General features: G+C 43.1%; 1 protein-coding gene across 1 annotated transcript; it reads left to right on the forward strand.

The window, feature by feature from the left end:
- Window positions 1–12,109: 12,109 nt before the first annotated feature.
- On the forward strand, window positions 12,110–13,473 carry LOC141618651 (bZIP transcription factor 44-like). The gene has a single exon (XM_074435742.1). The coding sequence runs from the start codon at window positions 12,695–12,697 to the stop codon at window positions 13,223–13,225; it is 531 nt and encodes a 176-aa protein (XP_074291843.1). The 5' UTR covers window positions 12,110–12,694; the 3' UTR covers window positions 13,226–13,473.
- Window positions 13,474–14,784: the final 1,311 nt, after the last annotated feature.

The following is a 14,784-nucleotide window of genomic DNA, read 5'->3' on the forward strand; positions in this document are numbered from 1 at the left end:
AGCCCTCCACCGGCGGGATAATCCAACCGGAGTTTGGGATGCCGATAATGCCGGACACGTCGCCGCCAGCCAACCAGGTCACCATCATGGGACACGTGGTTGACATAGCAAAACTAAAGATGGTCCTGGACCTAATTAGTAATACGCCTGCTCACACTGTCACGCCGACAAGAGCGGCGGAAAACGCCCAGGAGACCAGGGCCCAAAACGTGACTCCGAGAAATTTGAACGGAGCATTGGGAGAAGCCGACCCAGCCAAGTCGCCGGGGGAGCCCAAAGTGGGCGTGGTAGACCTAAGTCCTTCCCGCACTCATGGGAGGACAGCGTCCCCGCAGCACGAACGAGGCTTACCCGGAGGAACAGAGGAGTCCGACTCGGCAGAGTTGGAGAAGAAGTCCGAGTCGAAGAAGAAGTCCTTCCCGCTACGAGGAGAGGAGCCGGATTAGGAATGCGAGGAGCCGATCGCCGCGCGTCGTTAGATACGCGGTCGACGGCCCCTCAACGCCACGTCCTAGACGTCCGGTGCCAACTAAGCTCAAGTTACCACCTCTATCATACAAGGGAGACAGTGATCCAGCCGACCACGCTGAGGCTTTCGAGTCTTACATGTCGGTATGGGAACAGCCCGATGAGGTCTGGTGCCGAGTCTTCCCGACAACTTTGCATGGGATGGCTCAAAGTTGGTACAAGGGGCTTCCCGACGGCTCGGTATACTATTACGCCGACCTAAGAGACGCCTTTCTAGCCCAGTACTCTTGCAACAAGAGAAGGGCCGTGGAGACATCGGACCTCCTAACTATCAAACAGGAGGGGGGCGAGTCTCTACGAAGCTACGTGAAGAGGTTCGACGGAAAGGTCCAGCAGATTCGAGAAATTAATCCCGAATTAGCGGCCTTCGCGCTGATGAAGGGCCTCCCAAGGGGAGACTTGAAAAATGAGCTCATCAAGTGCGGAGGGCTGAACTTGGACGCCGCTAGAAAAATGGCCGACCAGGCCATCAAGGTAGAGGACTATCACAAGACCTGGGTAGGCCCAGCGAGGCCGAGCACTCGAAAAAGAAGAGTCACCGGGAAGACAACCCGGATGAGAGACGCCGTGACAACAACGGGTCACGGTCCGATGAAAGACGCCGTGAGAATAATAGGTCACGGTCGGACAAACTGCCCGCCAGAGACAGGACTCGACGGCGCGGGTGGAGTTCGGGAACGTACCACCGCAGGCGGTATGGTGATAAGACCCCTCTCGTCGTATCGCCCGCCGAGGTCTTTGCCCCGAGCAAAAGCGAGGGCCGAAGTGGGAAAGACCCCCAAGCCAAAAAGTGACGGTGACACGAGCCGATCGTGAGTACCACGGCCACACCGCCATTTAACCAACGATCGCCGCATCTAAAGAATGCCATTGAAGAGCTGGTCCAGGAAGGGGAGCCTCGGCAAGTACGTTGCCAAAGGCCAAAAGACCGACGCCGACGGCTCGGGTAAGAAATCCGTCTTGAACGGATAGGAGTGATCCATGTTGTCATCGGGGCAACGAGAACGGAGGGTCCGCCCATGGGCACAAACGGCACCTGAACGAGCTATATCAGGCCATCAACTTTGTGCCCAACACAACGATCCCCGCTTCCAACATCCCCGATATAACCATCGGAAGGAAGGACTACGAAGGAGTCATCGCTCCTCACAGCGACCCACTTGTAGTCAATTTGGACATATCCAACCACCTGGTCAAGAGGTGCCTGATTGACACAGGCGCATACACGAACATCATGTTCGGGAGTGCTTCCTCGGCCTCGGCCGAAAGTCAAGGACTTGAGCCCCCGACCAACCCACTATACACTTCTCCGGGGCGGCGTGGTACCACCGGGATCAATCGGACTCCGGTGACGTTCGGCGAAAAGAATGCGGCTAAAAATGTCCTAGCTGAGTTCGTGGTCATCGACGGCTCGTCCGCCTACAACGTTCTCATAGGCCGAGTCACCCTGAGCGAGGCCGACGCAGTGATGTCCATCCGGGCCCTAACACTGATGTATGTCTCGGACCGGGGGGAAGCGCATAAGCTCGTCTCCAAAGACGAGAATGACGAGGTGATCAACGTCCAGATAGCCGCCAGAGGATGCAACATGCAATCCCTCAAAGTGGCCAAGAAATCAGAGAAAGGGAAAGGTCTATCCTTACGACAGGAGGGCGACTTCATGGATGTAACTAGCGGCTGACTAGGACGTTGTGCCTTCGACATGCCATTAGGACGCTGGTAATCTCGGGAATAACCTATGTAGCGGCGGAGGTGTCCAAAACAGCTGTGGGCACCCCGACGCATGTTTTTACCTAAATAAAAATCATCCAAGTCTTCCATCAAAATGTTCACTCTTCCCATAGTCACTAGGAAGCAGCAGACGCCGACTCACACTGTCATGTCGACAAGAGCGGCAGTCTTTGTCGAAGCGCATGTCGGCACACACTGTCATACCGACAAGAGCGGCAGATCTCATGAAGAAACAGCGCCGTCGCAGTCACCCCAAGTAGTAGACGCCACGGCAGATCACCCCAAGAGGTTGGACGCCGTCGCAGTCACTCCAAGTGGTAGACGCCACGACAGTCTCATGAAGAAACAGGCGCCGTCGCAGTCACCCCAAGTAGTAGACGCCACGGCAGTCACCCCAAGAGGTTGGACGCCGTCGCAGTCACTCCAAGTGGTAGACGCCACAAAGCCAGCCTCATGAAGAAACAGCGCCGTCGCATCACCCCAAGTAGTAGACGCCACGGCGATCACCCCAAGAGGTTGGACGCCGTCGCAGATCACCCAAGTGGTAGACGCCACGGCGAGCCTCATGAAGAAACAGCGCCGTCGCAGTCACCCCCAAGCGAGACGCCACGGCGATCACTCCAAGAGGTTGGACGCCATCGCGATCACTCCAAGTGGTAGACGCCACGACGATTCATGAAGAAGCGGATGCCGGCTCACACTTTGTCACACCGACAAGAGCGGCAACCACGACCATCGCAGTTAATACTCGTAAAGCAATCAAAATGCCTTAGAAGCGTTAACACGATTGAGATACGCGCTTAGACCGCTCGGCCAAGCCGAGGCGGAAACAAAAGAGACACTCAATTAATAACGTAAGGAGACAACCCAAACGAAGACAGAGGCGCTAAAAGTACAGTTGAGGCTCAAACACTAGCGCAAGAAAAAGAGGTAAGGTAAAAACCTCGGCCAGGCCGGAGGCAGAAGAAACGAGCTCTTATTAAGAAAATGTTCAACGAATTACAAGTAATTACAAGGACAAACCAAAAGACAAAAGGCTACGGATATCATCTCCCTATGTCTGCCGTTGCTCGCCATCAGCAGCGGTAGCAACACCTTCTTCAAGGGGCAACCCAAGAGCTCCCTTTAGCGGCCTCGGCCAGCACCTCAGCCTTAGCCTCGGCAGCCTCAACTGCCCTTGCCCAATCGGCTTCCGCCTTGGCCTTCTCAGCGATAGCTGCCGCCTCCTCGGCCGCTTTTTGCTCTATCTTCACTCTCGCCGCCTCCTTGACCCTCTCCTCCACGGCTTTCTCCTTAGCCTCGAGCTTATCGTCAAACAACTTGTCGTATTTGTCCCACGGAAAGGAACCTTCAAGAGGAAAAAGCTCCTCAATTACTTGGCGGCATGCCGGCCGGATCCCGGTCGGAACACAGGTCGGGGAGCATTTTGGTTTGAAGCATCTCAATGTCGTCCTCCTTTTGCCTGATGATGGCCTCCTTGCTCCGGATCACCTTCCCCTGGATCCGAAATTTGCCCCTAAATTCATTCCTCTTTGGAGATAAAGGTCGGCATGCCTCGAACAAGGTCACACTTCTCCAAAGAATTTTCCGGCTTCGGCCGCAGCAGCCTCGGCCTTGGCTCTCTCAAAGAAGGACCTCCTTTTCGGCGTCCTCCCGAGCTTTCTCTCGCCCAAGAGCGCCTTCTCGGCCTCCCCTAAGCCTCTGCTCATTGAGGAGATCCAGCCTCGCCTTCGCGGCCACCTTCTTAGTGACATCGAGCTCAAGAGCGGACTGAGCCACGGCCTTCTCTTGCTCTATAATGCGAGCACCGGCCAGCTCGTTCCACCTCGCCAGCTCCTCGACCAACCTCGCACCTCGCACCACGAGCCGGGAGGGGGAAACCTTCTGGGATGAAGGGTCAACAGTAACATTTCGATCACTAGTCTGCGGTCGGGAAAGGGAAACCTTCTGGGATGAAGACCCAATGGCGACGTCATGATCATCAGCCTGCGCGGGTTTCTCTTCCACTTGCTGCTCAACAGGAGCGGCGACTGACAGCGGTTGATCTACAAAATTTAAAGAAAGCATCAGTATCAACACACATCGACATGCCGAAGAGCCTGTCATCGGCAGCGCCTGATGAACCGGCTAAATCTGAGCCACCGGATAGATCAGTACCGTGCTTGGCCTTCTTGGCCGAAGGGCCCACCTCCTCGTCAGCAGCAGAAGCAACGGCAGCGGTAAAGGTCGTCTGTTTTCTCTTACGGACAAGGGGAGACCCCTCCTCCTCGTCAGAATCATCCCCATTAGAGATGTAAACGATCTCCACCGTCTCCTTCTGAACAGGGGGGATGGGGGGTGGAACTGATGTCGGCGCCACCACCGCCGAAGACTTTGTTCTTCGCGTACGGCGCGGCACTTGACTAATGACCCTCGCCTGGGCTTCCACCGCATTCAAGCGTCTCACCTTTGGTCCATAAGCTCATTCGGCGACGTCCCTGCGGTCATGGGTTAGAGCCTTGGGATGCAATTGAGACACGGTCTTATCTTTGTGCACCCCATTCTCCCGGAGGATATTCTCGCATGTGTCCGGCCCAAAGTGGTCCGCAAAGGAAACAAAGGGAGTTAGATGGAAGAAATAAATCAAAGTTCGAAGAACAAGAACATTGAGAGCGATAATGGGCCTCGCACCGACCCCACTCACCCCGCGCTAGGTGGGTATGAGACCGACATAGCAAAGCGGCTCATCCCGAAGAATGACTGCGTCGGGGGAATCCATCTTCTCGACACCCCACTCTCATCCGTCTCAAAGAGCCTCATCGCGACTTCTCATCCGCGTTAAGGTAGACACACGGTGGCATCCATCTTGAGCTTCTTGTATGAAACCCACTTATCACGCTCCGCCTTAGTCTCGCACCGCAAATTAACCGGGGTCTTTGGAAGGAGCGAGGCAAGCGGATAGTCATCCGGCACCTTAACGTACACCCACCGATCCCTCGGTCCTTGCGGGGAGGTAAGTTTGTCAACGAAGCATAACCATGCTCCGTTTGCACACCGTACCATCCGACACGGTTAGGTATCGATGGGAAGATAATGAAGCCGGCGGAATAAATTCACCGTCGTGGCCTCCCCCTTGAAGAGACACACCAAACAAAACCGACTATGGTCCTCATGGCCAACGGGTGTAGTTGGGCAACGGCAACGTTCATGGCTCTAATGATAGCCATAACGTACTCATTTAGCGGAAACCGGAGCCCGTACTCCAAATGCCGCATGTATACACCAAGTATGACCCGGTGGAGGACAAAGACCGCCCGACCCTCCCTAGGAATAACGATCTCGTACCCCTCGCCAAAGAAGAAATGGTCCTCGAATAATCTCTCGCCGGAACAACGGGCAAGCTTATGGGTCCAAGCACAGTCAAGACTGACCTTACAAGCGTCGCCGTGATCCATAACACGCTGCCTCTCCTCATTAGGGCAAGCCTTTTCAGCATCATCACCAAAATCGTCATCAACCTCATCGGAGTCATCCCATTCCTCCAAAACTCGAGGATCAACTTCGGGAGAAGGAGACCTAGCACCCGGTGCGAAGTACTAGCCCCCCGTCGACGTAAGAAGACATGATAGCAATAGTTACTTAACAAAATAAAGAGAAGGAAGTTTGTTTGTTTACCTTAAAGAAAACACTCGCCGGAATAACAATTCTGAAAAATCGAAGACGAAGAAAACCCTTGAAAGTTTAGAGGAAAATTTTAGAGAATGAAATTGGTGGCCAATTTCACGGGATAACTGCCCTATTTATAGGGAAAAGCCCATGAAGAAGGACCAATCAGAGAACAGCCCATGAAGCGTCAACCAATCGGCGTGCGAGACACGTGTCGGACATGCAACACGGGATGTCAATCGTTGCAACAGATTAGACGTCAATCAATGCAAAGTGACCAAGCGTCTTCAACACGCCTATTCATATCTCCTTGCCTATTCACCTTCCTCAACAAATTCCCAAGCATCCGCTCTCCGCAGCCACATAATCAACCAAGCTAAAAAGCGCGGCAGGGGCAATCAAAAACAACCGGCACTCTCAACCCTGGTCTCGGCCAGCGTCACTTTCTTTTCCACATCGGATGCCCTTTACGCATCCATGTGGAGGGGGGATATGGTACGGCCTAAGAAAGACCAGGCCGAGGCAAAAGAAGCCGCCGCAGAAGAAGCCGATGCAGGAAATTTTTTACAAATTACTTGCGCAGAATATACGCTCAAACATACATCGGAGCCCATACCACGGCATAGACTACGCTGGGGGCAAATTGATGGGGCATATTCTGCGCCGCTGACCAAGTCAACATGATTGAGCAAGGTCAAAGATATCCACAGCAAGTCAACGACTTGGACAATCTAGCCGATGCAGCCCATCGGCCCGTCACTGGTCTCGGCATGATAACCGCCAAATAGGGACACATATCCGCGTATTCATATCCAAGACCCCTCGGCGGCGAGCCAACAGGATCCGCCGGCCAGCCATAGGCCCCTCGGCCGAGGGGTAGATCGTCTTTCCACCGCTAGCCACTTGGCCACTGGCCACTACGTGACAAAAGGTGAAAGCCTATAAATACTCCTCAACCTTCATTGAGGAAAGGATCCAACTAATCCACAACTAAACCTAAATACACTGTTCATCTGGTAATATCTTCCTTATCTCTCTACAATACACATTCAGCCAAGTAACAACTTATCTCTTAAGTTTACTGACTTGAGCGTCGGAGTGAGTACGCTTGGCACAAAGCCAAGCCCTCGGTTCGTTCATTGTTGGGGAGAGGCCGTGAGGAACGATTGAGACCAAAGGAGAATCCAACTCAAGACATCATTCAACAAGCCAAGGGTGGTAACTATACTTGCTCTGGAATTACACCCGGAACAGCTATAATAACAACATGATTATACCGTTGATAGTGTCTGTAGGTACAAGGTTCGATTCCGACGCTCAGGGAAATAATTGTGTTTTCCTTTCTAATTAGATTTACTTATGTCAACCCTTATTCTATTCTATCTACATTTGATTTTATTTCTTCTTTTTTCATATATGAAAAATCTTTGTTGTGCCGATGGCGATAGATGTTTTCGCGAAAGGGTTACTTACATGATTATATCCTAAAACAGTGTTTTATATTGTTTTTTTAGGGGTGTTCTATATTGATTCTAACAGATTATTACCATAAAGTTTATCAATTATTATCATGATATTAGATTCCCTACAACTTCTTCAAAACCAAAGTGAAAGGTAATTAATATAAGATTTTTTTGGTATTAAGTAGACATATATCAAGTTGATTTTTCCAAGTAAACCTTATTCATGTTCCGCTTCCTTATACCGTGATCTTGATCTCTCTACACTTTATATACTACACTTGTAGCGGCAATTGGCTGGTTAGGACTTCAAAGCGTCTTGCTTGTGACAGGCTAATCCCGTCACAAGCTGAAGACCTCTCACAAAAAAGGAAGAGGGGACAAGGTGGGGCACCCCCATGTGCATCCCCATACACCTCTCATGGGTATTTTGTGAGAGAAAACGGTATATCGTCGTCTTCAATGAGATTTTGTGTTAGGACTTACGGTGTAGTTAGACGATATTGGTAAGGTCAACTAGTTAGGCCATGTTCTTTTGGACTTAAAGTCACTTAATTTAAGTTAACTTCAGATCCTATAAGTTGATTCGATTCGGATTTAGATCCTATAAGTTCGATTCGATTCGATTCGAGATCCTATAAGTTGATTCGAGATCATATAAGTTGATTCGATTCGAGATCCTATAATTTTGATTCATTCGAATCCTATAAGTTGATTCGAGATCCTATAAGTTCGATTCGATTGGCTCGAGATCCTATATTCACTTAATTTAAGTTGATTCGAGATCCTATAAGTTGATTGATTCGGATCTTATAAGTTTAGTTCGATCCTATAAGTTCGATTAAGTTCGGATCATATAAGTTGATTAAGTTCGAGATCCTATAAGTTGATTCGATTCAGTTTAGATCTTATAAGTTGATTCGATTCGAGATCCTATAAGTTTCAATCTGAAAAGAAAAGGCGCCTTAGGGGCGCACTGGATTGGTGGCTATTGAGTCTGAGACGTTAAATTTATGAGCCTTGTAAGTTGTGGATTGTGGATGATTTAGTTGGTGTATTTTGGTTGGGTTGATGTTTTAGTGGGCCTAGTGGCTAAAAAGACAAATGGTGGTAGCCATTAAATTGTTTTAAAATGTCGATGGACTATTATGATTACAGTATGTTTTAGTGTAGTGTTTAAGACGGAACTATGGTAGATAATTGATTGAAATTTGAATATCACCTTCTTTATAATGTCCTTATGCCTTATTTGAGGGAAAACATAAAATTAACCAAAGATGTGCATTTACATCATAAATAGAAGTAATCAAGAGTATGGATGAAGCCATTACATTTCTTAAACCCTATTTGAAATGGAGTTAAGTCTTGTTCTTTTTTGATCAAAACTAAACGATTTGAATCGAATCGAATCGAACTTATAGGATCTAAATCGAATCGAATCGAACTTATAGGATCGAATCGAATCGAACTTATAGGATCGAATCGAATCGAATCGAACTTATAGGATTCGAATCAACTTATAAGATCTCGAATCGAATCGAACTTATAGGATTCGAATCGAATCGAACTTAACTTATAGGATCTGAAGTGAACTTAAATTAAGTGACTTTAAGTCCAAAAGAATAGGGCCTTAGAAGATCAAAACTCAATAAGAGAAACTAAGGAAGTATCAATTTGACGGTTCGAAGTATAAAAAAGGTGTCACTGTGTCACATAGTTATACACTTAATACCGACGACACCAATGCAAAACTAAGGCCCTGTTTTTTCTGTCTTAATTTCGGCTTAGTTCAGTTCAGCTTCATTTAGTTTTTAGTTCAGTTCAGCTCAATTTACTTCATTCAATTCAGTTTAGCTCATATTTTCACAAATTAACTCTTACTCCATCTCTATCAATTCACCTAAACTTCATTCAATTTAGTTCAATACAGTTCAACTCCTATCACCCGAAAAATAACATAGCCTAAAAAAAACACCTAAAAAATTTATCAGCTAGTCTTGTCCGTCTATAGCAAAGATGGGTCAAATAGCTTGAAAGTGGTGACATTTTTTGCCCCCACTTGTTGTTTGTCTTATTAGGAATGTGGTATTATATTTGACCTGTCTTTAGTTATATAGGGACATGTGCCGTCTATAAGACCACCCTCAAGCAAGGTCAATTGGGAGGGTCAATTGGTGAAAGGTCACCTTAATCCACATTTAAGCAAAAGATTAGGATGACCCAATGGTTGGAATGTGAGAAGAGGTCAATTGGTGACCTTCACTTGCTCAAATTAACCCAACAATTGACCTTACATGTTTCAAATTATATAATTAGTTACAATATTTAAAATCCAAAAAAAAAAAAAAAAAAACTAATATATTAACATTAAAAGTACAAAGAGTATGCGGTTTTTTTTAATGTATGCGGTTTTTTTAATTATGTATGCGGTTTTTTTAATTATGTATACGGTTTTTTTAATGTATGCGGCTTTTTTTAATTGCTCAAATTATGTATTCGGCTTTTTTAATTATGTATGCGGTTTTTTTATTGTCAATGAAATCGGCTTTTCGATTATTAAATTTTAACTTTGTTATTTAATAATTTTTTTCCGAAGTGTACGTCATTAAATTAATGTTTAATATATTGGAGTACTTTTATTTTTTTAAAATTACAATAAAAACTTGTGTATAATTAGTTAGTAAATAATAATTGAAAAAAGTAAGAGAGTGGTTTTAGTGGGATAGAGTGTAGAAAATGATTGGAAATGTTAGAAAGTGGAAAATGATTGGATTAATTGACCCAGGTCGTGACCTTTTTTGCTTGGGAGGGTGAACATGGGTCAAGTTAATAAGGAGTGATTAAGAGTAAAATTCTAATTGACTCGATTAAGTCAACCTTTTGCTTGGGGATGGTCTAACGAGATTTTTTGAAAATTTATAAACCACTAACTGGCAGTCAAAACTCAAAACTGAGAAAAACACCTTGTCACTTCACTGAACAATGAACATACTGAAGACTAAAGTAACTGGAGCAATATTTTGCTCGAAAGAATATTATTCACCGCAAAAACAGTACACATTTTTATTAATTTTTTGTACTCTGTATAATACAGAAGACGAATAATCAACTGACATCAACAATAAATTTACCAAAATTACAATGAGCCTTACATAAATGCACAAAATCTGTGGTACAAGTTGCAGAGTCTCTCAGCTTGGCAAAATTTGGACGGTCCACAAATTCCCTCCACCAACCTCACATGTCTCCATCATTTTTTGTCACATACAAGTACTTGTACTTTCTCTACTTAATTTACCATTTTGTACTCCTTCCTTCCCAATTCCCAGTTATTTATTTACCTTTAATTTTAGTACAAAGATTATTTTTTTTGTCAAAAGTACAAAGATTATAAAAAAAGAGTAGATCAATTATTAAATGATAAATGCACCAAATTGAGTGTTGCGGATTAAGTTATCCATCAAAAATAATCTTACAATAGAAAGAAAACAATTAACCGAGATACTCTAAAATGAAATAGTAAACAATTAATCGGGACGGAGTAATTTTTTTCACAATAGAATCTCCCAACAAGGAAAACATTATATTTAGAGTACTTAGGTCAACTGATAAGAATCTATTTTAACTTAATCAGATGTTTTGAGTTCGAACTCTGAGAATGCAGGAGTAACAATGAAAAAGCTTATAAGATAGAGAGTTGTTACCATCCTAATAGTCCTACACCCTATCCAACTCAAATCCAGACTAAACCGAATAATATACACCCAAAAAAAAATGAAATTATCATAAGGTGTTTTAAAAGTCCTGCTAAGGACAAATACCGAGTACAAAATTTCCGATACACTTATGTATGCATTTTTACCTGTATTGGTACGTCGACAACCACTTAAACATAGATAAAACATAAACACTTAAATAAATTTATTTCATTAGAATTAGAACTTTTTAAGAAAGAAAAAAAACATTCCTTAAAATCAAGATTTTATCATCCGTTCAGTTAACTTGTTTATACGTCTATCTACTTAACACACATACTTACTTTAAAATTTTCTTTTAAACAACGGTAAAAATCACAACCATTATCTTTAATTATATTACGAAGTTGTTTTTTTTAAAAACAACGTTCGTTTATACACAATTCAAATTATTATTAGTCACCTTTTTAATACGGAAATACAGTGAATGCAAATGAGTTCACCTCCATAAAAAATGAAGATTCTCAAACTCTTTTCTTTAGCTTTACAAAAAAAGTGAAAGTTACTCCCAATTACCCTCTCTTTCTTTACATTCCCCCTCTACTTTAACCTTCCCAAGTAGAACCTTATAAAACCGTATTACCGTAACAATACGAGTTAAATTATCTCCGTTTCCTCAAATAACATCAATTTTATACTTCATAACTCATTCTCCACGCGATCATCCATTACTTAAAACGCAAATACGTCCAATAATATCATTTCAATATAAAATCTAAACCGTTAAAAAGAAACAGAGATGACCCAAATCGCTAAACTACATCACAAATTCTTATTTGTGACATGCAATATCCGTCACTTTGGAGTGACGGATACCATTTTACCTCATAAAGTACCCACTTTTTCTCTCTCTGCAACACTGTTCATGTGGTCCCCTTTCTCCACTAACCCATTTTTTTACCATTTTTACTCACAAATTATCCGCCACAAATGGTAACCCGTCACAAGGGAAACCAATTGAAACTACATACCCAACCCAACAGCAGTCCATTTCCTCACTGATTTCACTCCAACTTTTCCTTACTTTAATTCATCATTCCACCTTTTACATGATTTCCTGATTCTATAAGTTCCCCCTCCCAAACCACAACCATTTCCCCCCCTTTCTCCTCTCCTCCTCCTCCCCTCCCCTCCCTCTCTCAAATCTCAAAACTCTGCTGAATTCTCAAAAAAAATCCCATATTTTTCCTCAATTTTTCATCATTTTAGTACAAAAAAGATTCAATCTTTTTTGGTTTTAACAACAATTTGTTATAAAAAACATTAATGCTGAATAACTGGGTATTAATGTATGAGATTCATGTCTCAAATTCTCAGTGAATTGTATCTTTCTGGTTGTATGATAAATTCCACATACAGGCGCAGGACCCATCTTGTTCAATCTTTCTCTGTTGTTTTTCTTTACTGGTTTTACTTCATTTCATAATTATTTACCCTCTCTTTTACCCTCTATACTATACTACTATAGTTTTTTTTTTACCTTTTTTTTTTTACTGCAATACAGTCTAAAATCAAAAATATTACTAATTAGTTAAAAGGGTCCTGCAAAAAGTAAAAAAAGTAATAAACTTTGTAATGGCTTCACCTGGAGGAACATCATCAGGATCATCATTCCTGCAACAAAACTCAAGTTCAGAAGAAGAAATGCAAATGCAAGTGATGGATGAGAGGAAGAGGAAAAGGATGCAGTCGAACCGCGAATCGGCTAGAAGATCAAGGATGAGGAAACAAAAGCATTTGGATGATTTAATGGCACAAATTGGAAATTTAAGAAAATCCAATAATCAAATTCTGAATAGTATTAATGTTACAACTCAAGAGTTTCTGAAATTTGAAGCTGAAAATTGCATTCTGAGAGCTCAGATGACTGAACTTAGTAACAGGTTACAGTCTCTGAATGAGATTAATACTGTTCTGAATTCATCTGCTAATCATAATCATGGTTATAATCATAATCAAGGTATGGGAATGTATGCAGGAGGATGTGATTATGGGGATGAATTGTTTACAGTTCATGATAATAGTTTCTTGATGAATCCTTGGGATTCTGCTGCTTCCTGTATGAACCAACCCATCATGGCATCAGCTGATATGTTTCAGTATTAATGCGTGTCGTTTCTGCAGTCAAAATTAAATTAAACGATATTAATTACGCATAAATATCGTTTTTTATCAGCATATGTCTGGATTCAGTTGTTCTGAGGTCTTAATTTGGGTTTTAGTAGCTTTTAATGAATTGAATAATTTATGTAGTGAGATTATATAATTATGCAACCTGTTAACTTGTTAAGGGTTTATTAAGTCAGTGATTATGTAATCTTCCATGATTTGTAATGCTTAATTTGGTTTCTTTATTTTGTTTTTGATGTCTTTTCATTCACAACAGATTTCAGGAGAATATAAATATCTACTCCATCATTGTCTCAAAAATAACTACTCCCCTATACCGATCATTTGTTATTCTTTGTGAGGAGTATTTTAATCGAAGTTAAACAAATGATCGGAACAGACTCAACAAAGGAAGTAATAAATATCTACTCCGTATCAATTATTTCCCTTCACAATTTTGATATTTGTGGTGCGACACCATAAATCAAATCAACAGGAAGAAAAATTCCTCTCTAACAATCAACCACTAGGTGTTAAGGACAAGGTTACACAAGTTATAGTGTCTAACTTTGCCATCCGTTGAGTTAATTGACATATGTTCAAACCATGGTTTTAAATTTCGGTATCGGTTGTAGTCGTGATATCGGTATAATCAGTCCTTAATTGGTCGTTACGAACGGAAACCGGTGAATCTTGGTGATTTTTCGGGTGATATTTCATATCGGCTGAGTAAAAATCCGATACAACTCGGTCGAGATTTTGAACCTTGACTTCAAACTAGACGGAATTTATTTACGTTAGCGACTAAAGGAAGGTCAGATAGATTCATAACCCGACTTGATTCAAATTAAAGAGCAATATTGATCCAATGAAACTCAACGAAAATATAATCGACTCGTCTAATCAAACTCGTGTGACTCGATTGCTACCTCTTAGCAGTCTTAGGCCAGTATGAGTGTATGACAATATCATCACTGAGCTATCAACAAACTACATTTAATGTTTGAAACTTACGTTTGTAAATTTTGTATGTTTGATGAAGGTACAATTGATGCGCTAATTTGTGGTACCTTCCAAAATTTCTACAGCTATAAAGCATGATGTCTCACTTGTTACACTAAAAGACACTTTTAATTAGACCAAGAGGTTACGCAACTCTCAGTTATAAATTATGTCTAAGTATATGTTTTATTGGAAATTATATTCCCCCAATGACCCAAATTAAACTTGGTTACAACTTAGAAGTATTAGACACGTATATTTGTCTAACGGTTCAACTCGACTATTTCATTTGTTCGATGAAGTGATAATTAAACATTGCTTTCGTGAAGCCAACAAGGTTGCTGACTTCATGGCTTCTATTAGACATTCATCTCCAACTCTTTCGAGATGGTTTGATAGCCGGTGGCTTCAACTTACCTCCCTCATTCGAAAGAATGAGATAGGTTGGTTCTACCCTAGATGATCAACCTAGTTTTCTTACCTAATAAAAAAAAAACTCGACTATTTCATCTAATCATGTCAAATCGGTTTTTGGATCTTCGTTCACATAACAT

The sequence above is a fragment of the Silene latifolia genome, chromosome X (genome assembly GCF_048544455.1).
Source record: "Silene latifolia isolate original U9 population chromosome X, ASM4854445v1, whole genome shotgun sequence".
Taxonomy (NCBI): domain Eukaryota; kingdom Viridiplantae; phylum Streptophyta; class Magnoliopsida; order Caryophyllales; family Caryophyllaceae; genus Silene; species Silene latifolia.